The sequence below is a fragment of the Lynx canadensis genome, chromosome C2 (genome assembly GCF_007474595.2).
Source record: "Lynx canadensis isolate LIC74 chromosome C2, mLynCan4.pri.v2, whole genome shotgun sequence".
In the NCBI taxonomy this organism is placed as follows: Eukaryota; Metazoa; Chordata; class Mammalia; order Carnivora; family Felidae; genus Lynx; species Lynx canadensis.
The window spans coordinates 30191949-30214867 of NC_044311.2; the positions used below are offsets into that span (position 1 = coordinate 30191949).

At 38.6% G+C, this 22919-nt stretch overlaps 1 protein-coding gene across 2 annotated transcripts in view; it reads right to left on the reverse strand.

The window, feature by feature from the left end:
- RYK (receptor like tyrosine kinase) overlaps positions 1-22919 on the reverse strand; it is a 105552-nt gene that overhangs the window by 44694 nt on the left and 37939 nt on the right. For both annotated transcript variants that reach the window (XM_030329669.1, XM_030329668.1), the window contains exons 3-6: positions 10016-10115; positions 7718-7852; positions 5518-5571; positions 90-234 (exon numbers count right to left, since the gene is read on the reverse strand). In XM_030329669.1, the coding sequence (XP_030185529.1) occupies positions 90-234; positions 5518-5571; positions 7718-7852; positions 10016-10115 (434 nt within the window). The remainder of the gene's footprint in view (positions 1-89; positions 235-5517; positions 5572-7717; positions 7853-10015; positions 10116-22919) is intronic.

Sequence of the window (22919 nt, forward strand, 5' to 3'; positions counted from 1 at the left end):
CTGTGCACCACTGTGCATACTGTGTGGGCTCCCATGAAAATGCAGATAACCGCTTTAATTTTTTTCCTTTCCCAAAATAGGTATAATACCTGTCATCCAGTTCAATTCTTTTCATACTATGAAGGTGCAAAACAGCTAATATTATTGCTACAAGAAATATTACTGCACAGCAAACCCCCACGCTGATATAAAACACACGTGTAGAAGTGGTTGGAGCTGCATGTACAGGATCATCTGAAATAAAAATGAAAAAGCACATTAAGCTTCCTAAACAAATATTATCAATTGCTTTGTGACACAATGAGTATCCTGTTCTTTGTGAGAAAGATTTTCATTTCATGTGTCCATTCTTTGATAAAATCAGTCACCAATGGTGTGTTGATAGAAGTTCTCAAATTTTTTTAATGTTATTGAAGGAATTTTTAAAAATGGTTTTAAACAAAACTTTTCATGAATGAATATAAAAGTCACAAGTGCTAGACATATGATAAACCATCTGTAGCAGTGCTGTCCAACAGAACTTTCTGCAGTGATGGAAATGTTCTCTAGTGTGTTATCCAATATGGTAGCCACTGGCTGCCTGTGGCTATTAAGCCGCTGAAATGTAGCTAGTACTACTGAGGAACTGAAGTTTTAATTTTATTTCATTTAAATTAATCTCAAGTTTGGGGTGCCTGGGTGGCTCAGTCGGTTAAGCGTCCTACTTTGGCTCAGGTCATGATCTCGTGCATCATGAGTTCAAGCCTGCTTCGGTTTCTGTGTCTCCCTCTCTCTCTGCCCATCTCCCACTGACACCCTATCTCTCAAAAATAAATAAACACTAAAACATTTTTTTTCCAATTAATTTCAAGTTAAATAGCCACATGTGGCTAGTGGTTACCATAGTGGACAACACAGATGTACAGATCATTCATATTTGTTCAACAATGATATCTAGAGTGGAAAAGATCAGACATCTTTGTTACCAACCACTGATTCACAGAAGGAATATACAACACAGTGACCCCACACATTTTAAAAAAACAAACTTCTGGTCTTCTCTTATGAGAGTAACAGATTATTTTGCTTATTTATTTTTTATTTTATTATTTTTTTAAATTTACATCCAAATTAGTAAGCATATAGTGAAACAATGATTTCAGAAGTGGATTCCTCAATGCACCTTACCCATTTAGCCCATCCCCCTCCCACAACCCTTCCTGTAACCCTGTTTGTTCTCCATACTTATGAGTCTCTTCTGTTTTGCCCCCCCCACCTGTTTTTATATTATTTTTGTTTCCCTTCCCTTATGTTCATCTGTTTTGTCTCTTAAAGTCCTCATATGAGTGAAGTCATAAGACTTTTGTCTTTCTCTGACTAATTTCACTTAGCATAATACCCTCCAGTTCCATCCATGTAGTTGCAAATGGCAAGATTTCATTCTTTTTGATTGCCGAGTACTACTCCATTGTATATATATACCACATCTTCTTTATCCATTCATCCATGGGTGGACATTTGGGCTCTTTCCATACTTTGGCTATTGTTGACAGTGCTGCTATAAACATGGGGGTGCATGTGTCCCTTCAAAACAGCACACTTGTATCCCATGGATAGATGCCTAGTAGTGCAACTGCTGGGTCATAGGATAGTTCTATTTTTAGTTTTTTGAGGAACCTCCATACTGTTTTCCAGAGTGGCTGCACCAGCTTGCATTCCCACCAACAATGCAAAAGAGATCCTCTTTCTCCACATCCTCGCCAACATCTGTTGTTGCCTGAGTTGTTAATGTTAACCATTCTGACAGGTGTGAGGTGGTATCTCATTGTGGTTTTGATGTAGTTCCCTGATGATGAGTGATGTGGAGCATTTTTTCATGTGTCGGTTGGCCATCTGGATGTCTTCTCTGGAGAAGTGCCTATTCATGTCTTTTGCCCATTTCTTCACTGGATTATTTGGGTTTTGGCTGTTGAGTTTGATAAGTCCTTTATAGATTTTGGATACTAACCCTTTATCTGATATGTCGTTCACAAATATCTTCTCCCATTCTGTCAGTTGCTTTTTAGTTTTGCTGATTTGTTTCCTTCGCTGTGCAGAAGCTTTTTATTTTGATGAGGTCCCAATAGTTCATTTTTTATTTTGTTTCCCTTGCCTTTGGAGACGTGTTGAGTAAGAAGTTGCTGTGGTCAAGATCAAAGAGGTTTCTGCCTGCTTTCTCCTCGAGGATTTTGATGGCTTCCTGTCTTAACATTTAGGTCTTTCATCCATTTTGAGTTTATTTTTGTGTATGGTGTAACAAAGTGGTCCAGGTTCATTCTTCTGCATGTCGCCGTCCAGTTTTCCCAGCACCACTTGCTGAAGAGACTATCTTTATTCCATTGGATATTCTTTCCTGCTTTGTCAAAGGTTAGTTGGCCATACGTTTGTGGGTCCATTTCTGGGTTCTGTATTCTGTTCCATTGATCTGAGTGTCTGTTCTTGTGCCATGCTTATTTTTAAAAATAAGAGCAGGATAACAAGACCCCACTCAGTAAACAGTATTCAATTTTCTATTATTCAAAACAGAAGGAAAGAGAAAGCAAGCCTTGGCGCTGGAGGAAGTAACTCAAAGACAGGCAGACAGACCGACACACACACACACACACCTACACACAGGCAAACTGAGGAAGAGATGCACGGAGACAGAGATACATACGTTCTAAGCGAGGACAGGTGAAGACAGAGAAATAGAAGCAGAACTGGTGTAAGTGAAGCATCAAGTAAGTTTTGATGATGAGCACTCACATTATAATTCTACTGAATAAAACCTAAGAAATTTGGGTTCTATCCTAAATAAGACACGAAATCATTACTAAGCAAAGGAATGATATACACTATGACAGCTGAAAAAAAAACAAAGCCAACTGCATGCTGTGCAAAGAATGCTATGAGTGTTGAGCAACAACAGGGAAAGGGAAGAAGTTAGAAGGTTACTGCAGTAGTCTAAAAAAGAGACAGCAGTGGTGTGGGCAAGAGTGTTATGGAAGATAAATTAATAGACTGGCGTATAGTTAACAGACCTTGCTTATGAATGACACTGGGGTAAAAAGAAAGAGAAGAATCAAAACTTTGGCTTAAAGAATTAGGTGGATAATGGTAACTTTACAAAGATTAAAAAAAAAAAAGGCAAGTTGAGGGAAGAGAGAAAAAATCAATAGTTTTGTTGTGACTAAGAGTACCCAGTATACATCTACATGGACATATCAAGCTGACAAGAAATACAAGTGGAGTTCTGGGGATAGGTAAGGACAAAAGATAAAAGCTATAGCTTTGAAAAACTTGGGAATCAGGTTGCTTTCTAAAATTTAAACTTTGCTTTGAATCAACAAACAATAAATCAGAACAGATTAAAGCAAAGAAACCAAATGGCTTCTAGAGCAGCTACACTTTACTACAGGCTGAACGAAGGCCTGACTTTCCTGAAGAATGCCACAGACTAGTCAATCCTGGGAGGGGCAGAAAAGGAAGGTCACCAAGGCTGGTGTTGGCAGTACCTATCCAAGCACACACCAGGGCAGAGAAGAGGAAAGACACTGCTCTGCCGGGCAGGTCCCCTGAATGTATCCTACTTGTTCACCCCCCAAATTCCAGGCTTGTGTATGCACTGCTCCTATTCCTTCACTTTGACATTTCACTTGCCACCACCCGGTCACCCTTCAAGTCTCAGATGAGATGCCACTTTCTCAGGAAGCTGTCCCTCAATCCGTCAGAGATTACATGCCCCTCCTCAGGGTTCCCAAAGCACCATAGCTTGCCACATTCTTGTTAGTATCACTGCCTTACTGCCTTGTCCATCTCATCCTCTACATCATAAGCCCTTGAGGGCACGGACTGTTTTGCTCACAGTTTGATCCTCTGCCTCCAATCATACCACCTGGCGTACCACACATCCTCAAAAAATGCTGGATAGATGGATAGAAAGGGAGGGAAGGAGAGAGGTATCAAGAAAAAGAGCCAGAGACCAAGAATATGCAATATTCTATTCTCTTTGTTAGAAATAACATCCTATTAACATAAAAGAAATGGGTAAAGTCACCAGAATTTTCAAAGTAAATTTGAGAAGCAGTGATATTTTAAAAAATGGTTTTCTTTCTTCTCAGAGATAAATCCAATGAAATATTCTAAAAAAGTAGACAACATTTCATATTATTTTATCTTCAAAAAAGGCGTATGTTGGGATATCCAGATATTCTTTGCCTCCTGAGGTGAGAAAAAGATAAAACAGGAAGCACATACTACTATCTATGAACTATTCTTGCCAAGAGTTGGCCCTAAATCTAATCAAGTACAAAATCTAATACCAGTTTATAGGAGAAAGAAAAATATGTTAAATAATGCCACAAGGATGAAGAAGTGAGAAATTCTATGTGATAAGTGATTCCATTTTGTCAACAAAAAAGTGATACGGGGGAGAGGGGTGATCTCCGATTAATATAAAATATTTGTCAACAAAACAGTGTGTGGGCCTCATTTGATCCCACTGTGGAGGAGAAAGTATAAGATATTTTTGAGACAATCAGGTTAATGTGAACATGAACTAGCCAAATAATTTATTAAGGAACTACTGTTAATTTTGTTAAGTTTGTGATAAATCAGATATAAGTGAATAGGTGCTGGGTGTTTGTGAGTTGTTTTTTTAATTGCCTTTTTAAAAAGAAATCCATACTGGAATATTTATACATGAAATGATGCCTGGATCGTGCTTTAAAATACCCCAACCCTCCCCACCCACTTACTCATCCAGAAAAGGAGGAGGAAATCAATGGAACAATACTGGCAAAACATTGATCATTACTGAAGGAGGGTAATGGTCACACAAATGAACAAAGGTTCATCAGTGCATTCTCTCAGCTTTTGCATATTTGAAACTCTTCCCTTCCACAATTTTTTTTTTAAGTTTACTTTTATGAAGAGAATCTAGTATCCTTTTAAGATAGTGCTATTAAAACTCTCTCAGGAAGAATAGGACTCAATGTGTCCACATCAGAAAACTAAAAAACAAGTCTAAGTTATACCATTTAAACACAACCATTACCAAAATAAAAATCTACTTTGAGTTTCTGCTCTGCAGGTTTAAGTAAGTATCTTTAAGTATCCTTAAGCTGCATTTTCACCTGGATGAAATTAGCTGAGGGTTAACTGGTCCAGGCCACAAATCAGATTTTCTAACCTTCTGCTATTGAGATGAGGATCTTACATACGTTTTCATGTTCATACTTTAATTATTACCATTTGAAATGATGTGATATAAATTCTTGCCTATAAAAAATTTTTAGATCATTTGTTATAAAATATGTATGAATTTTGCTTCACAAATATTTCACTATTCTAACAGTTTCATCTGACTATATACCAATCAGTGAAATAAATAGTAAGGCCTCATGTATCTTTTGGCAAACTGGACACTACTAGGCCTCCAAGCCTCATACAATCATGTACATTTACAATCAGGCAGTTTTTATTCCTCATGATGGAGAAAGGTAATACATTAACACTTACAAATAGTTCTGCTAGTGTTTTTGTCCAGGGCTGAAGTTTTTACTTCTTCAAGTTCTGAATTTAAAAAAGATAAAAGATGCTTTTAGAAATTCCTTCTTTTCCATGAAAATCCTTAAATACTTAAAATACACTTTCTGAATTTTTCTCTAACATAGTTTTAGTTCTATTAGAACATTGCCTGAACTAATTAACAAGGTATTTGTTGCAAGATAATAAATCCTACATTACTATTCTGATCATCATCACTCTAACCACCAATCATTAGTCTATGGGTATTGTTTATAGATGCTCAATGAAAAAGGATTTCTGTGGTCAAGAAGTTTGGGGAAAGCCAAGTATTATATCATCTGTGGAGATTCACAATTCACATTAGCAGAGTATAAAGGCTCTAAGGAATGCTTAAGTAATGAAACTTATCTGAGCCAGCGGTCCCCACTCTCACATAAAAAAGGAACATTTTCTTGCCAGTAACACCCATTAGCATTTGATATAGTACAGATATGTTTTCTGTTGCAGTTTTTTAAATGTAGTAGGTGGAAAACCACACAAACACATTAGGATCACATATTAAAGTAAGAGTCATAAATTGGATAACTGGGGTAGCCAGAAGTATGACAACAAAATGAAAAGGGTGGCACTATATTAAACTTAAGTTAAAACAGAATAGAAAATTATGCTGTTAATGTTAATTTTCATGTACACATTAAAGAAAATGGAGAAAGTATGAGATCATTCTGAATGTCATCTAACCATTAACCTCAGTGGATACTAACAGTGGTGGGCTCCATTGATCACATCATATTTGGCCATCATTTTGCCTTTAGATATTAAGAGATGAAGCACCATGGTACAGTCAGAACACCCTCCCTAAGCATCAGGAACCAGGCTTCTACACTCCTGACTGGCTGTGCAAACTTAGGTGGCCTCTCCAGGGACAAGTCTCCTCACATCAATTATATAATGACTAGGTTGAACTAGTCTCTAAAGTCCTCTTTGGCTTTAAAATTGTGTGAAAGTACATACATAACCGAATATACTAGAACTATAAAATATATCAAAACAGTGAAAATAAAAGGTGCCTGCTAACTTTCCATTTAAAAAATGTCCACTCTAAGGCAGTACAGCTCTTTTATTGGCATCTATCTGGACATTAGCCATGATAACTCACTTGCTGGCCCCAAGTATTTTCCTAACCCTTAGCACTAACTTCAATTAGGAAATGTGTTAAGACAATTTAACAACAGAGCTAAGAGCACGAGTTTGCATGCAGCTGCACCTCTTAGCTGTCTGACCTTGGCAAGTTGGTCAGATTCTCTGAGCCTCAGTTTCCTCTTCAGAAAATGGAGATAATGACAGAAACTGCTTAGAATTGTCACAAGGACTAAATAGGTTCAATGCATGTAAAAGCACTTGTAACATAGTACAAATGCACAGTACGAGGCACTCAATTTTAGAGGGCTTTATTTTAGTTCCCTCCCCCCACCCCACATCTTAGTAACCATCTGTACATTAAGTGAAAGAAAGCGCAAATTCAGGTCACTTTACCTCTGTGCAACTTAAAGTGAATGGATTGGACAATCTTTCAGGAAAACTCTCAAATTCTTTCATCTATTGCCCATGGGAATTCTCATAGCCACTGTCATTTCTTGAGTACCAGATTATTCAAACCCAAAGCTATTAACATTTATTAAGTACCCATACACAGTATTCTAAGATTTAGGTTTGATTCAATTAACCAAAAAGAAAATAAATAAGAACAACTTCTGAAACAGGTTATCATGCCCATTTTACAACTGAAAAAACTGAGACCTAGGTTAAACAACTTGTCCAAATATCCTGCCAAGTATATCCAGCCCCAGGACAACTGAGCCATAGTATTGTTATAAGACAAACACAGTTAACACTGAGTTACTCAGGGGCCCCTATCAGAATTACTTGACTTCTTTACCTCTTTAATACTATTTCACATTCTTAATGGAATTAGCAATTCTGATAAAAGATTTTGAGAAAGCAGGGCCTGAGTGAGATTCCTGGCAACAAGGTAGCTATCAGGCAATTTTCTCAGAATTTCATTTGTTAGTGCTTTTTCTTTTCTCATTTGCTACTATAATCAAGATTTGGTCACAAATCTAGAAAAAGATGACAAAATGTATTTTTGACATCTATATAAAACACATACTTTGGCGAATAAATTCCTTACTTTTGTAGCACATTTTCCTTCGTTTAAAATTTAAGACTGTAAAGTTTTTTGAAGAATTTACTGTCAAGTTGAGCTGCATTAGTATCATAACCTCAGAATCTACTTTGCCAGTACAGGAAAGCTCGACCCGAAACACTGTTTAAAAAACAAAAAAGAAAAAATATTTTAATTTTCTAAAAAATCAACATTAATACCTAGTATTTTACAGTTCTTTATTTTTGTTGCATAAAACTAAAAGAATATTTACATAATACTAAAATTTTCAGAGAACTTATCTTCAGACTACATACCTTTAGACATCATTCATTTATTATAGATATAAAAGTTAAACATTAAAGAACAAGCCAAGACATAAAAGAAGAGATTATTATCTTCAACTTTTTCTCATGATTTTTAATAGATTCCTTTGTCTCATAAGTCCTCTCATTATAATATAGTAAAGCTACTGAATAAGGCAAACCATGCTACCTTACCAGTCACATCAGCAACGATAACAAAAATTACTTGATAAAAAGGAAAGACAATTTATCACCAAAATGCAATTATGTATTGCTCTTAACGAAGATTAAATATAAACCCATAAACTGATAACCTGATAAATCAGTCAACTGTGAATTTAAAAAATACAAAGCTTTCAAAACAAAACCTTTCTTTTTTTAATGTGTTGTGTTTTTTTTTTAATTTATTTCTGAGAGTAAGAGAGACAGAGCACGAGCGGGGAAGGGGCAGAGAGAGAGAGGGAGACACAGAATCTGAAACAGGCTCCAACCTCTGAGCTGTCAGCACAGAGTCCCACACGGGGCTCGAACTCACAGACCACGAGATCATGACCCAAGCCGAAATCTGATGCTTAACCGTCTGAGCCACCCAAGCACCCCCAAAAAAACCTTTCTAAACAGAAACTGACTTTAATCAATTATTGTAGCAATGAGGTAACAGACTTTGGTGCACACCATTTTTTTCCAATCTTTCAGTTTAAGATTCTTTTCCTATAAATTTAGAGTATCATTCTTTTCTTCTTTTCAGAGAGAGAGAGGGAGAAAGCACACACTAAGCAGGGTAGAAGAAGAGGAAGAGAGAGAAAGGGAGAATCTCAAGCAGGCTCCACATTCAGCATGGAGCCCAATGCGGGGCTCAATCCCATGACCTTGGGATCATGACATGAGCTGAAATCAAGAGTTGAATGCTCAACTGACTGAGCCACCTAGGTGCCGCTACAATATCATTCTATCTGTATGAGCATATGAAAAATATGGGCATTTCTGAACTTCTTTACTGACCCATAAAAATGAGTAAGCCTCCCTATGCTTTCCTAAAGCTTAATGTATGTCACCAATAACGATGAGTGACTGCCAGAAAAAGTTCCACAATATTGTGGAAAGTACATGGCTTACCCTTTCAAATTTTAAGAAGTTCACTGTTCTTAAAATCTCACATCTTTAGGAGCTTTTCTCAAAAGGCTGGCTCAATAGTAGTTAAACTGGTATATATATGACACTTAAATCATTTAGTCAGATGTATTATGTGACTATCCTGTGCAGATGCTGTGCCAGGCACCAATGCTAGATGGCTGAAAAATAGAGCTCCTGTCCTCAGGTTAACCACAGGCCAGCAGGGAGAGACAAGCACAAAGAATTACAAGATAATGTGATCAGTTCAAAAACATTTAAATTACAAGATCCTGCAGGGTAGGAAGAACAAGATCCTGCAGGGTAGTATGAGTAGGAGTTTATAAGCAGAAAAGAGGAAAAGGCAGTTCCAAATATACTGACGAGCACGTGCAAAGGCAAGGATGTCAAAACCGCATGTAGTATGGCACCACTGGAATGCTGGGGCAAATGCAGCAACACAGCTAGACAGGCAGGTAAGGGGACAGGATAAACATACAGCACACTGGCTGGAGAGTCTGCAGTGGACTCAGTTGATGGGAGTAAGGGGCCCTGATGGGCTTGATGTCATTTGGTCAGATAGGAGTGTTCAGTGATCATCCAGGCCATGGTGTGGGAATTTGTCAAAAACGAACAAGACCAGACACAGAGATCCATGTGGAGGCCAGTGCCAGCAATGCAGAAAAAGGAGATAAGGAAGTGCTGAGTATAGACAGTTCTGAAAAGGATGGAAAAGAGGGAATGGTTTAAAACACAGTGCAAATAATCAGTATTTTCAAAAATTACTTTTCAAAGTACTTATACACCTATGCCTATCAAGTAGAATACACTATATGTCAATTGTTAAGCTGTTCTTTTTGGGATATGGGGGACACAATTGAAAACAGTATGTTCACTCTTTCAGACTCACCTGATAAAGTGCGTGGAACTTCCCCCTGAGCAGAAATGTTGACCTGGGGCATGTCCATAGCCACAAAATTGTCTACTTGGAATCCCAGCTTATATTCAACCTGTAAAATGTAGAAATAAACAAACTGAATCTGTGGTAACAGAAAGGACACTAACAATTTGGCTTTACTGATTAACTCATTAACTAATAAATGCATGAGCATTTATTATTATGTACAAATCTAGCTCTAACAAAATCCAAATTGTCAGAAACAGTCCTAGGAGTTTTCAACTGGATAAAAACTCAACCCAGTGAAGCCACCCCTCTATTTCATGTCCAGAACAGTACCACCACTCTCCTATAAAATCTGCCAACTAGGATTCAGAAACCTTGCTGAAGACTACACTACCACTGACCGAAGAGCCCTGGAGAGACAGATACGAAAAGCCAAGTTGTTGAGATGTGTAATTTACAGACCACTGACTAGTCACCAATGTCTTCTCTAATTAATAAGTGCCAGGCTCTAAGGCTTTCCATGTAGCTGGTGGATGAAGGTCTACTCCATAGACCCACTCACTACACAAGATTACAAAGCACAGATTTCTCACAGAATATCTCTAGTCCAGCTTTCACCATGAAGAAAGTTTGTTTGGATACCCATCTAATCTCTGAATCTATTTTTCAAGTGAGTCGGTATCCAGAAAGGAAAAGATGTGACTATGAAGGCATCACTGGAACACCAATATTAACTATCGATACCTGGCCTACTTGGGGGCTTAACATAACCAGCCAGCCCCAATAATACAGCCCTACTGCTAGATTGATAGTCATGAAAGAAACAACTCAAACTGCAAAACAATAGCTGAAATTCAGAATAGCTGCCACCTTCAAGACCTTCAATGAGGCCTTATATTTCACATTACTCTTTGAACAGCCCACTGGGGTCTTGATAAGAACAGGTACTCCTCTCCCATTAACTGGTCACATGGGTGGTTTTGGTGGAGAGATAGAATTGGCAGAAGGCAAGGGGCAGTGGATTGGGAAAAGAGTGATAGGAAAGAGGTTTATGAAACCATTCTTTAAGAAATTTAACTAGGAAAAATGGAACCAGGTTGGGAGTGGTGTGAGAAAGAGGTGACAGATTCTAAAGCTTTTCTTTCTTTTTTCAATGGGCAGTATTAAAATGTGTTCATATGCTAATGAAAAAAGCCAACGAAATGGGACATAATAAAGATGAAAGGAAATAGGAAGAGAGTACCATCCTAGCTTATAAAGAAAGGGATGGACCTGGACATTGGCTGGGGCAAAGGGTGTTTATCAATGGTTAAGAAGGGTTCAAGCCAAAGGATTTAACTCTCACTGTGGGTGTCTTTTCACACTTTCATACTTGAATGTCCCTAAACACTGTAGGGGTATAAATCATATTATTACCTTACAGTTAAGATACATAGACAAACAACTGTTAAAGGCTGTATTTGGGAAGTGCCATGTTCACAACAAAGAAAAAGGTCTTGCTGCTGCCTATCACTGACTTTGTGGTACCTCAGGCTAGTCAGTGTTCACTCTTACCCTAGCACACCACACTTCTGTCACTGCCACCAGGGGGTGCTAGAGAGCTAGCTACACCGTTGTTGTGTTTGGGCCAAGAAGGAGCAGACTTTCCAGCAACACTCACTAACTATATATAACACTACAGAATGCATTGACTACATTCCTGTATCTATGCTGTCTTTGAATAGGACAATACATGAAGTGCAAGTGCACAAAAGAAATTAAGCATAATCAGTAAGAATTGGATAGGAACCATGAGACTGTGTGACCTTTAGGTATATTAACTTTCCTGAGTTTCAGTTTTTGTAAAATGAGGTAACACATTATGAGGATCAAAGAGGATAATTAAGACAACACACCTGTCAGCTTGGCACAGGTCCCCTGACAAATGCAGACCGCAGTGGCATCAGCTGTCGTTCCAGAGTAGCTACCCTACTGCCCCATTGTGCTTCCCCTATAAGCACCAGCCTACTACTAACCCCAGAGATTGACACAAGTAAGCCTTCCAGTGCTCTGCCAAGAACTTGCTGCAGTCCTTCTGTTTTGTCCTCCATCTTGGGACCCCCCACTATTCTAAACAGCCCCTACACTCTCAGCCTTTTCACAAATGTCTTCTCCACCTTCTCCTACAACCTGGCTTTCCTCAGATCTCTTCTCCCTGCCTATCATTAGTTCTTACAACACCTAACCCTTAGGGTCTAGACAATAGGGTCTGCATTCTTTTAGAGTCATTAGGTCCTTTCTAGACATCCTTCCCTCATGAGAAATCCCCTATACCCTGAAGCTCACAAATTCTACTCAAGATGGCTATTTGTCATGCCATAAACATCAACAACAGACAAAAACTTTGCAGAGGCCTTGGCCCTTGGCTCACTTTGTCTCCTGTCACCTTCCCAGGTGGGCTTCAATATTACAGTATTCAGTAAACCTCCATGACAAAGAATTACTCCAGAACCAAAACAAACACAAAAATCCCACCCTATCAAAGACCCCATCACTACCTCTGATTCCTATAAAACCAGTTCTTTGGGGCGCCTGGGTGGCGCAGTCGGTTAAGCGTCCGACTTCAGCCAGGTCACGATCTCGCGGTCCGTGAGTTCGAGCCCCGCGTCAGGCTCTGGGCTGATGGCTCGGAGCCTGGAGCCTGTTTCCGATTCTGTGTCTCCCTCTCTCTCTGCCCCTCCCCCGTTCATGCTGTCTCTCTCTGTCCCAAAAATAAATAAACGTTGAAAAAAAAATTTAAAAAAAAAAAAAAAAACCAGTTCTTTGTCTCCATCACTGATTCAGCCAACATTTATGAAACACATGTGTAAGCCAATGGCGGTGTACAGAACTGGGCTACAGTGGACAATTCAGCTATTTCCCTTCTCTCTGATCCAGCCAGTGGCCTGGTTTCACTTTCCTACAGACTATGCCCCGAAGACTACAAGGTTACTGACATGATAACTGGTTCATTCCCCTCCATACTCTTAGAGGGCCGCACCAGCACCCTAACCACCTCTCACTCTCATGTTGCCCAGCACGGATGGAGGAAATCCATTCCTGGAGAAAGGGTGCTGCTACACAAGAATGACCCCTAAGTTCAAGACAGACCCATAATCCTATCAGCAAGCCCTTCCTCACAGCCTCTTCTCTCTCCCTAGTCTACTCACTCCAAATGTCACAGGACCTCACCACTTCACTACCTGCTGCCCTCCCCACTTCCTCACTCTCAATGTTCTTATCTCCTTTAGCTAGCATACAAGGACCCCCCCACTTCTTCATTTCTTTTCAGCACCAGAGAGATCTGTTAGAGTACTCAACCTCTGCCCTCCAGCCCCAAGGAAAGACATATTCTCCTCTCCAAATAATAAACACTCCTCTCCTAGTATATTAGGTTCTAACCCGTTTCATCACCGATGGGATCTTGTATCATCCACTGGTCTCTCACTCTCCTATAACTTCAATCTCTCCCATAGGTGCAATTACCTACTGGACATATATGTCTAATAATCTTATAGCTCTCAAATCTAACAGATTCAAAGCCAAATGTATGTTTCCCCACATTTGCTGTCTCCTTTATTCTAGGTCTCAGTTATCGTAAGCAGAGGCACAGCTAACCAGAGACCAGAACTTCTAAGAAAGCAGAGAGCAGCAAATGGGGTCACAGGCCCTAATGGCAATGTGGAGGGCAGGGGGCAAGACTAACACCTAAGTATCTCAAGGAAGTAAGGGGGAAGGGAAATGAGCTTGTGAGTGGAGCTAGGGAGAGGTGGCAAAGGGACTGGGTAGCAAGTCTGAGAAGGCTGACCTCTGGCCAGAACAGCAGCCTGGAGGAACAAGGAGTATGAGAGCACAGAAGCCTGCCGTTTGCTGGCTCCCTTTCTGAGGAACTATCTACACATGTGAGGCATTCACAGGGCGGTTCTCTTCTCCCTCTGAAATCCTTAGGATATTAATTTTTAAACTGCAGTTTCTGGGGTCAGAGAACTGTAAATTTTCTCTACTTTGCCATGTATCGATCTACGTGGAATCTCACTTTCCAGTGATCCTTGAAGAAACAGATCCATTCTAAAGCTAACATTCATAAACTAGTGGAACAAAGAAAATGTGAACAGCAGTTGTTTATCAGAAAAAAGAGGGAGCCAAAATATTTCAGAAAAGAAGCTAGAGAAAATATAAATATTTGAATAAGCTAAAAAATAAACATTTTTGGTAATCTTCCCTTACTTGGAAACAAACAGCAATTGCCAATAGGCAGCTGATGAGTAAAGCCATTTCCTTCTGGAACACAGTACAGATTTAAAGCGAATACTTTTGCCTACAGCTGGATAGCCTTTTAATTTCTCTGAATTGACCAGAAGTGCTCCTTTTTCATAGAAATCCCACTCTGCAGGGGATACTGCTGGCTCTCCCTTGGGCTGCTGCAGGAACTCTGGACAAGTTCCCTACAAAACCTCCTGACAATGATGAAGAATTCCTGAAACCTGAGAAGAGATACAGAGCGGATGTGAGTTGGAGGAATATTCTGCTCCATTTTGGTATATTTTTGCCTTCCAACTCTCTAAAATACCTACAGACACTTAACAGATGCAATGGAATGCTTTTTTTCCCCTAGATATCAGAGAATGTTCCAGAATACAGAAGAACCTAATTATTTGTTAAAACCACCTAGTAATCTTTGCTTTTTTGATGACCACGTGGCCTTGTGAAAGAGAAGAAATTACCAGTGTTTTTATCCCGCCTGGAAATGCAATTAACCAATGGTATTTAACAACCACTCACTAAAGCAATCTGACACAGATGTCAAGAATAAGATACAGCTTCAGTATCTGAGAAGACCATAGTCTGTTTTGCAAGACAAAGCCAAGTAAACACTGAAGAACAACACTATTAGCAAAAGCTCTGATGTGTGAAAACTAACGTTAAAGTATCTATGGTGTGAACGGACATATCAAGGAGAACCTTGAGATTTTTGGAAGTGAATATTTTACCTCCTGGCTCATCTTAAAAAGCAAGAACTGAGAAATTCTGATAAAGGGTTGGAGTGTAGGAGCCACAGCCTTCCTCCAGAAAGTTCACTATCGCATCTCAGAGCCAACAAGATTAGGTGAAGAACCCTCTGTATCTCCCCAGGTGAAGATGTCATGTCTCTCTTGCTCCCTTGTATGACTTTCCCACTTGAAGTCATCTCTACTTCCTGTGTCTTCTGCCTCCAATACTACCTTAAGCAAGTCTCCTTCCAAATCTAGGTCTTATTTTTTTTTTCAAAGTAAGTGATCAATAAACCAAAGTGCAACCATTTAATGTATTTTTTAGTGATTTGAAGGAAAAAAAGTTCAAGTCTATATGCAGGGACAGAGAACCTTTATCAGAATATGTTGTTCAGTGCTCTGCAAACTGCAGAAAGTACGCAGTATATAACTTGTTAAAAAAAATATATATATATATATATATATATTCACACACACACATACATATACACACATATGCTTATCCATGCACAGACTATCCTTAGAATAGAAGACAGGAATCAGGTAACAGTGGTTGACAATGGAAGGGAAACTCGGTGGCTGGATTGTTTGGGGATGGTACTAGGAAGGTGTAGAGGACTTAATTTTCACTGTTTACCCCTTCCCTTATGCCTTTTGAATTCTGTACCATATACATAAATTGAATACTCAAAAGACTAAATTTTAAAATAAGCAAAGTTAAATTAATTACCAAAGAGATTATAACCTAAAACTGGAATTAGGAGTTGCATTGGTGGCCAAAGCCTGAAACTGAATACAAACATATTCCTTAGTTTTTTATTATAAAATGTTATAAGATAGAAGATGATTACTTTCCCCTAAATTCTAAACCCTGTTACACATGAACTTGTGAAATTAGTTTTGCTATATATTCAATCTATGAATTTCATCTATTCCTCCAAATTTACAACTTTATTCACAGTGAAATACGTGAAAAGTCCCAGATGGACAACTAGTGTCAAGTATACCCAGCTATGTTTCACACTTCTAGAAACAGGAAATTCACCACTCCGAAAGCAGTACATTCCAACTTTAAAAAGCTCTAAGTGCTCAGAAGATCCCCATTTGTTGAGCTGTGCCCTGTGGCTTCTATCTATGCATCTCTTCTGTAGTCAGTAAAAGAGCACCTGTAACCAAGCGTAAGTACCAAGTGCTATACAGGGAACACAGAGAAAGATGAAAAGGAGTTCCTCACTTTGAAGTGTTTTGCATCTAGGAGGGAGACAAAAAGAAAATCAACCACCACAATACTGTTAGATTATGCTAAGGGTTATGAGGGAGGAAAGAGAAAGGTGCCGTGGGTACAGAAAGCACCTGACACAGTTGAAGGAAAGGTGACACCAGTTCTCAGATTTATGAGACGAACAGGAGTTAGTGAGGTAAACAAAGAATGGAGAAAGGGAATTTCTTGCAATATAAACAGCAGCAATGTAACAGAGTCCAGGCCATTCAAAAAATTGCCAAACAAAATGGCACTAAATAACTAGCTGGAGAGGAAGGAGAAAAGAAAGGCAGAGACAAGATCATAAAGGCTTCCTAAAAAATCAGAACTTTATTCTGGTGGCAACTGGGAGCCCTAGAGTTGCTTCTGAGGGTGGGAGTAGGGGGTGAGGGTGGGGCAGGAGTGCAGCAACAAGTCAGTCCAGAGGCAAGGAAACTAGTTAGAAAACTATTTCCCATCTAGTTAAGAAACAAAAAAGGCCCAAACTACAGATGAGGCATTAAGTCCAGAGAGAGGTAGGAGATGAATTTAAGGTATAATTATGAAAGACAATCAACTGGACCTGGCAGGTGCAGGAGAAGAAGTACTGGACCCCTTCTAGGCTTCTGTCCTAGATGTGTAAATAGGTGGCAATGCCCTCCAACAAGTCAGGGAACTTCTGCCCTCCCAGGAATATCACATCAGCAACAGTAGCCCAAATGTGCACTAATGATGGTATTTAAAACCTGCCACAGAAGTAGTTTAGAATTTATGAGTGAAGAATATGGAAGTACCATAAGAGCTATGCCAAGGCTCCTCCTGACCCAACATGTGCCCAGGCCAAGTACTGTTTCAAATATATATATTCATCTGAACCCTTACCTCTATCTACTCTATTCCACTCCAACTTCCTTCTGCGACAGGCTTTAAAAGTCCTCAGACATCCACTATTAGCAATGTCAGATCTCTGAAACTCCCTCCAGATAAAAAACATCTAATGTGTGTGTATTTTTTAAAAAGAATGATTAAGAGAGTTTAATTCTCTTCACTTCTAACTGCCACATGGCACACTGCCAATTTTTATTCACAAGTCACTAACCATATACTTGCCCAGGTTAGATCATTATTTTTTCCTAAGTAGGCCCAGGAATAATCACAACAGTGGAGTACTAGAATAGATTCTCTACTATTTCATTCGATTTTTCACTACTTTAAAATATATGTATTATTTGCTTTTATATTTACCAACATTAAAGGTAGGAAAAGTAACAAAGGATTTATTATCAATTTTTTGGAGAATATAAAAAGATTCTCTGCCTAAAAGATGTTCACAGAAACACTGGATCTCAGAGTTGCAAGGGAACTTAAAATTCAACACCCACTGCTCCACAAATCCTTGAATTCCCTCTACAACACTCCCACGAAATAGTTACCCAATATAGATCTGACCTCTTCCAGCGAGAGGAAACTTACTACTCATCAATAGCACTGGCTAAAAAGTGAAACCTAGTTCTAAACACAGATGCAAATACTAGTAGTTTAAAGGGTGATGAGGAATGGAATTTTTTAAATATAATTTCATAAAGTCTCCCCACAATTACTTACTCATCCTAAAGGAGAACACTTTGGTAGAGAAACCTAGTGAACTGAGTGATCAGAGATCACCAGTAATAGGACAAGATGACATCATGTGTCCTGTGAAGGACAGCATTTTTGTGGTGTTACTAGCAAAGACACGTTCCTGAATCTAATCATGAGGAAACCTCAGACAACTCAAATTGAAGGACATTCTACAAAATACTTGGCCTATTTATTTCAAAATCATCAAGGTCAAAGCACACAAAGAAAGGCCAAAGAAATGTTTCAGGTTAATAGAGGATTAAAGGTACCTTAATCAACTGCATGCATGATCCTGAATCAGGTGAAAAAAAGAGCTATAAAGAACATCATCATGTTAATTGGTGAAATGTGAGTACTACAGATTAGATACTAGATAACAGTATTATATCCACGTTTAGTTTCCTGATTTTGATCATTGTACTTAGGCTTTATAAAGAATGCCTTTATTCTCAGGCTCTTGGGTGGCTAAGTTGGTTGAGTGTCCAACTTCAGCTCAGGTCGTGCTCTCACGGATTATGAGTTCAAGCCCCGCATCAGTCTCTCTGCCGTCAGTGCAGAACCTGCTTCAGTTCCTCTGTCCCCCTCTCTCTCTCTGCACCTTACCCACTCTTTAAAAAAAAAAAAAAAGAATGCCCTTATTCTTAGAAAATATACATTGATGTATTCAAGGCTAAATGGGCAGGATGCTTGCAATTCACTTTCATATAGTTCAAGAAGAAAGGGTGTGTGCATGAGAGTGGAGGGAAAGAAACAATGAATGATAAAGTAAGCAAATGAAGCAAACCAGTAATAATCGGTGAATGTGGGTAAAGGATATATGAGAATTATTTGTACTGTTCTTATAATTTTCCTTTATGTTTGAAATCATATCATAATTAAAAGTTACCCCCACCTCTAAATAATAAGGTCACACAATGTTATGTAAGAATACTGGAAAATGTGTTAGTCCAGTTTCCTTGAAGAGTCCAGATGCTTATTCGTTGAAAATGACACAGCTCATATTAAAATATCTCAGGTTGGGACACCTGGGTAGCTCAGCTGGTTAGGTGTCCAACTTCAGCTCAGGTCATGATCCCACAGTTCATGAGTTTGAGCCCTGTGTCGGGTTCTGTGCTGACAGAAGCCTGCTTTGGATTCTGTGTCTCCCTCTTTCTCTGCCCCTTCCCCACTTGTGCTCTGTCTCTCTCTCTCTCTCTCTCTCTTTCAAAAATAAATAAACATTAAAAAAATTTTAATGTCTCAGGTGAACCTTTTCTGAATTATCTGTACCATTTATTTTGGCAGTTCAGCATATCCAGGTTACCATTTACTACATGTTCTTAATTGTTTCGCATGACTTCTCTCTCTTGACCTCTGTTTTTGCAGTTTTCACCCTAAAGAGACCTATCTACTGCTAAAAAAGCAGCCCATGTTTGGATACCCCAAGGCAACAGTGTTGGACAGTTGAGGTGCTCCAACAAGGCACATATGTTTTACCCAGAATCCAAGGTAAGTCAACTTTAATCACATTACTGCAGTTTATATTTTAATGCCTGTATGTATATGTGTATATAATGTTTCTGTAACATATGCTTGAGTATATATACAGCTGATCCTTGAACAGTATGTGTTTGAACTGCACAAGCCCACTTATGTGGATTTTTTTTTTTTTTTTAGGAGAGCACAAGTAGGGGAGAGGGGCAGAGAGACAGAATCCCCAAGCAGGCTCCACACTCAGCATGGAGCCCAATGTAGGGCTTAATCCCATGACTCGGGGATCATGACCTGACACAAAATCAAGAGTGGGATATTCAACTGAATGAGTCACCCAGGCGTCCCACACAGATTTTTTTTTTTATAGTACAGTACTATAAGTGGATTTTCTCTTCCTTATGATTATTTTTAACATTTTCTTTCTCTAGCTTACTTTTTGTAAGAATTACAGTATATAATACCTATAACATATGGGGCACCTGGATGGCTCAGTCAGTTAAGCAACCAATTTCGGCTCAGGTCATGATCTTGTAGTCTGTGGGTTCAAGCCCCATATCAGGCTCTATGCTGGCAGCTCAGAGCCTGGAGCCTGTTTCATATTCATTCTCTCTCTCTCTCTCTCTCTCTCTCTCTCTCTCTCTGCCCCTCCCCCACTCATGCTCTGTCTCTCTCAAAAATTAACATTTAAAAAATTTTTTTAAAATATCTATAACATACAAAATATGTGACCATTAACTACTTAACTACTAGTTAAGTTTTGAAGCAATCAAAAGTTCTATGTGGATTTTCAACTGCAGGGGGAGCACATCAGTACCCTGTAACCCCCACGTTATTCAAGGGTCAACTGTAATAATAATAGGAATATATGGATAGTTATATAATCATTTTTACTCACTGATTAGCAAACAACTATACTTAAAATATTTAGTGTTAAGGAGTGAATTGAAGAAATAAATAAACACCCCTATTCATTTGGTAAGGAACATTGGTTCTTTGGTACCATCTTGGGAGAGGGAAGGAGAAATAATTTGGCAATGTTAATCAAAACTTTAAACACTCCGACCCTGCCATTTCACTACTTGGTGATAATTTACTATTCAAAAATTATGCCACAAGTGCACAAAATTTTTTGAACAAAGATGTTCTCAATGTATGCACACACACACACACACACATACACCCAAGTACACATTCACACACATATTTTTTCTGTGTTTCTATATTCAACAATAACAAAGTTAGAAACAGTAACAAAAGATAAACTACCAATTGTTTTCACTATCTCTGTACTATGGATTTTGCCTGACAGATGAAGGGAAGGAAACTATCTCTAACACAGAAAGGAAGCATTGTTTGAAATAGTGAAATGCTATTAAAAATACATGTGTCAACGAGGCACTTAAGAAATAATCATACATTCGGGTGCCTGGGTGGCTCAGTTGGTTAAACGTCTGACTTTTGATTTCAGCTCAGGTCATGATCTCACAGTCGTTTTGTCCCACATCAGGCTCTGTGCTGAGTGTGGAGCCTGCTTAAGATTCTCACTGTCTCAGGACCACTATGAGATACTACTTCATGCCCACTATGATGGATATAATCAAAAACCCAGAAAATAACAAGTGTTGGTGAGGATGTAGAGAAATTGGAACCCTTGTACTTTGATGATGGGAATGTAAAATAGTACAGCCATTTTGGAAGAAATGGCAGTTTCTTCAGAAATTAAACACAATTTTACTACACAACCCAGCAATTTCCAACCTTGGTAAATACCCAAGAGAAATGAAAACATAAGCCTACACAAAGACTTGTATACAAATGATCACAGCAGCATCATTCATAACTAGTCAAAAAGTAGAACCCCCCCCCCCCCAAAAAAAACAGTAGAACCCAGATGTTCCTCAACTGGTGAATGGATAAACAAATTATGGTCTATCCACTAAAAAGAAATACTACTCGGGGCACCTGGGTGGCTCAGTCGGTTGAGCGTCCGACTTCGGCTCAGGGAATGATCTCGTGATCTGTGGGTTCGAGCCCCACATCAGGCTCTGTGCTGACAGCTCAGGGCCTGGAGCCTGCTTTGGATTCTGTGTCTCCCTCTCTCTCTCTGCCCCTCCCCCGCTCATGCTCTCTCTGTCAAAAATAAGCATTAAAAAAAATTTTTTTAAAGAAATATTACTCAGTAATAAAAAGGAATGAAGTATGGATATCATGCTACAACGTGGACAAATTTTAGAAACATTTGCTAAGTGAAAGAAAACAGTCACAAAAGACCATACTTTCTATGACTCCAGTTATATGAAATGTCCAGAACAGGCAAATGCATAAGGACAGAGGTAGATGAGTAGTTGCCTGTGGTTCGGGGTAGGACTGAAGAGTGACTGCTAACAGGCACAAGGGACCCTATTGGAGTGACGGAAATGTTCAAAAATTGGATTGTGGTGATGGCTGCACAACTCTGGAAAACTCTGCACAAACTCAAAAAAAATCATTGGACTATGTACTCAAAATGAGTGAATTTTATTGTATGTAAATCACACCTCAGTAAAGCTGTTAAAAGTAACTAGAATCTGACCATATTATATTCTCTGCCACTATATCCAGTGTATAGATAATTGTCAAAGTTGTCTTTTACCTTTTCCTTTTTTGTACGTTGTTTTCCATTTTAGTGTTGAACAGCATTGTCACCAGAAATAAATAAGGAAAAGGAGATGAAAAATTTTTTAAATTTAAAAATATTCTCACTCAAAAATAAAAATAAACTAAAAAGAAATAATCATGCATCCATACAATATCATATTATAATAAGCCATTATACAGAATGAGTTAAATCTGTAAGTAGTGAAATGGAAAGATGCCAAAAGACAGTATTAGGTAAGGGGGAAAATACTGTACAACATAGGTATCATAAATCCCCTTTTTGTTTAAAAAGGTAAAAAAAAAAAGTGAGTTTGGCAGTGTGGGGGTGGCTTAGTGGGTTAAGCATCTGACTCTTGATTGGGCTCAGGTCATGATCTCACTTCATGGATTCGAACACTACATTGGGTTCTGCACTGACAGCATGAGTCTGCTTAGGATTCTTTGTCTCCCTCTCTCTCTGCCCTTCCCCTGCTCACGTTCTCTTTCTCTCTCTCTTTCTCATTCTCTCTCTCAAAAATAAATAAACATTTTTAAAAAATGAGTTTGAAGTATACTAAACTATAAACAACAATAATTTCTGGGTATAGATCTACAAAGTCTTGGTAGTTTTTTAAATAATTCTATTAATACTTGGTTTTCCTAGTACTCATTATTGTTTCTAAGTAGATAAAAAGATCTATATTAAAGTCACCAAATTTAAATGACTTGCAACAAATATCAGGACAAATATCACTTTGTAATACTTAAAAAAAAAAAAAACTCTGCTAGAGATTTTAGTAGCAAAACTATTTTTATTTCCCAAATAAAATCCTACTCAGTTCATATATAATGCTAATAAAAGAAATTAAAGTTGATTGGAGGAGGTGGGCTCTTCCCTCAGCTTCCCACTTTTGACGTATGAAAAAACTTTTCATGTTCGTGGAGCTCAGTC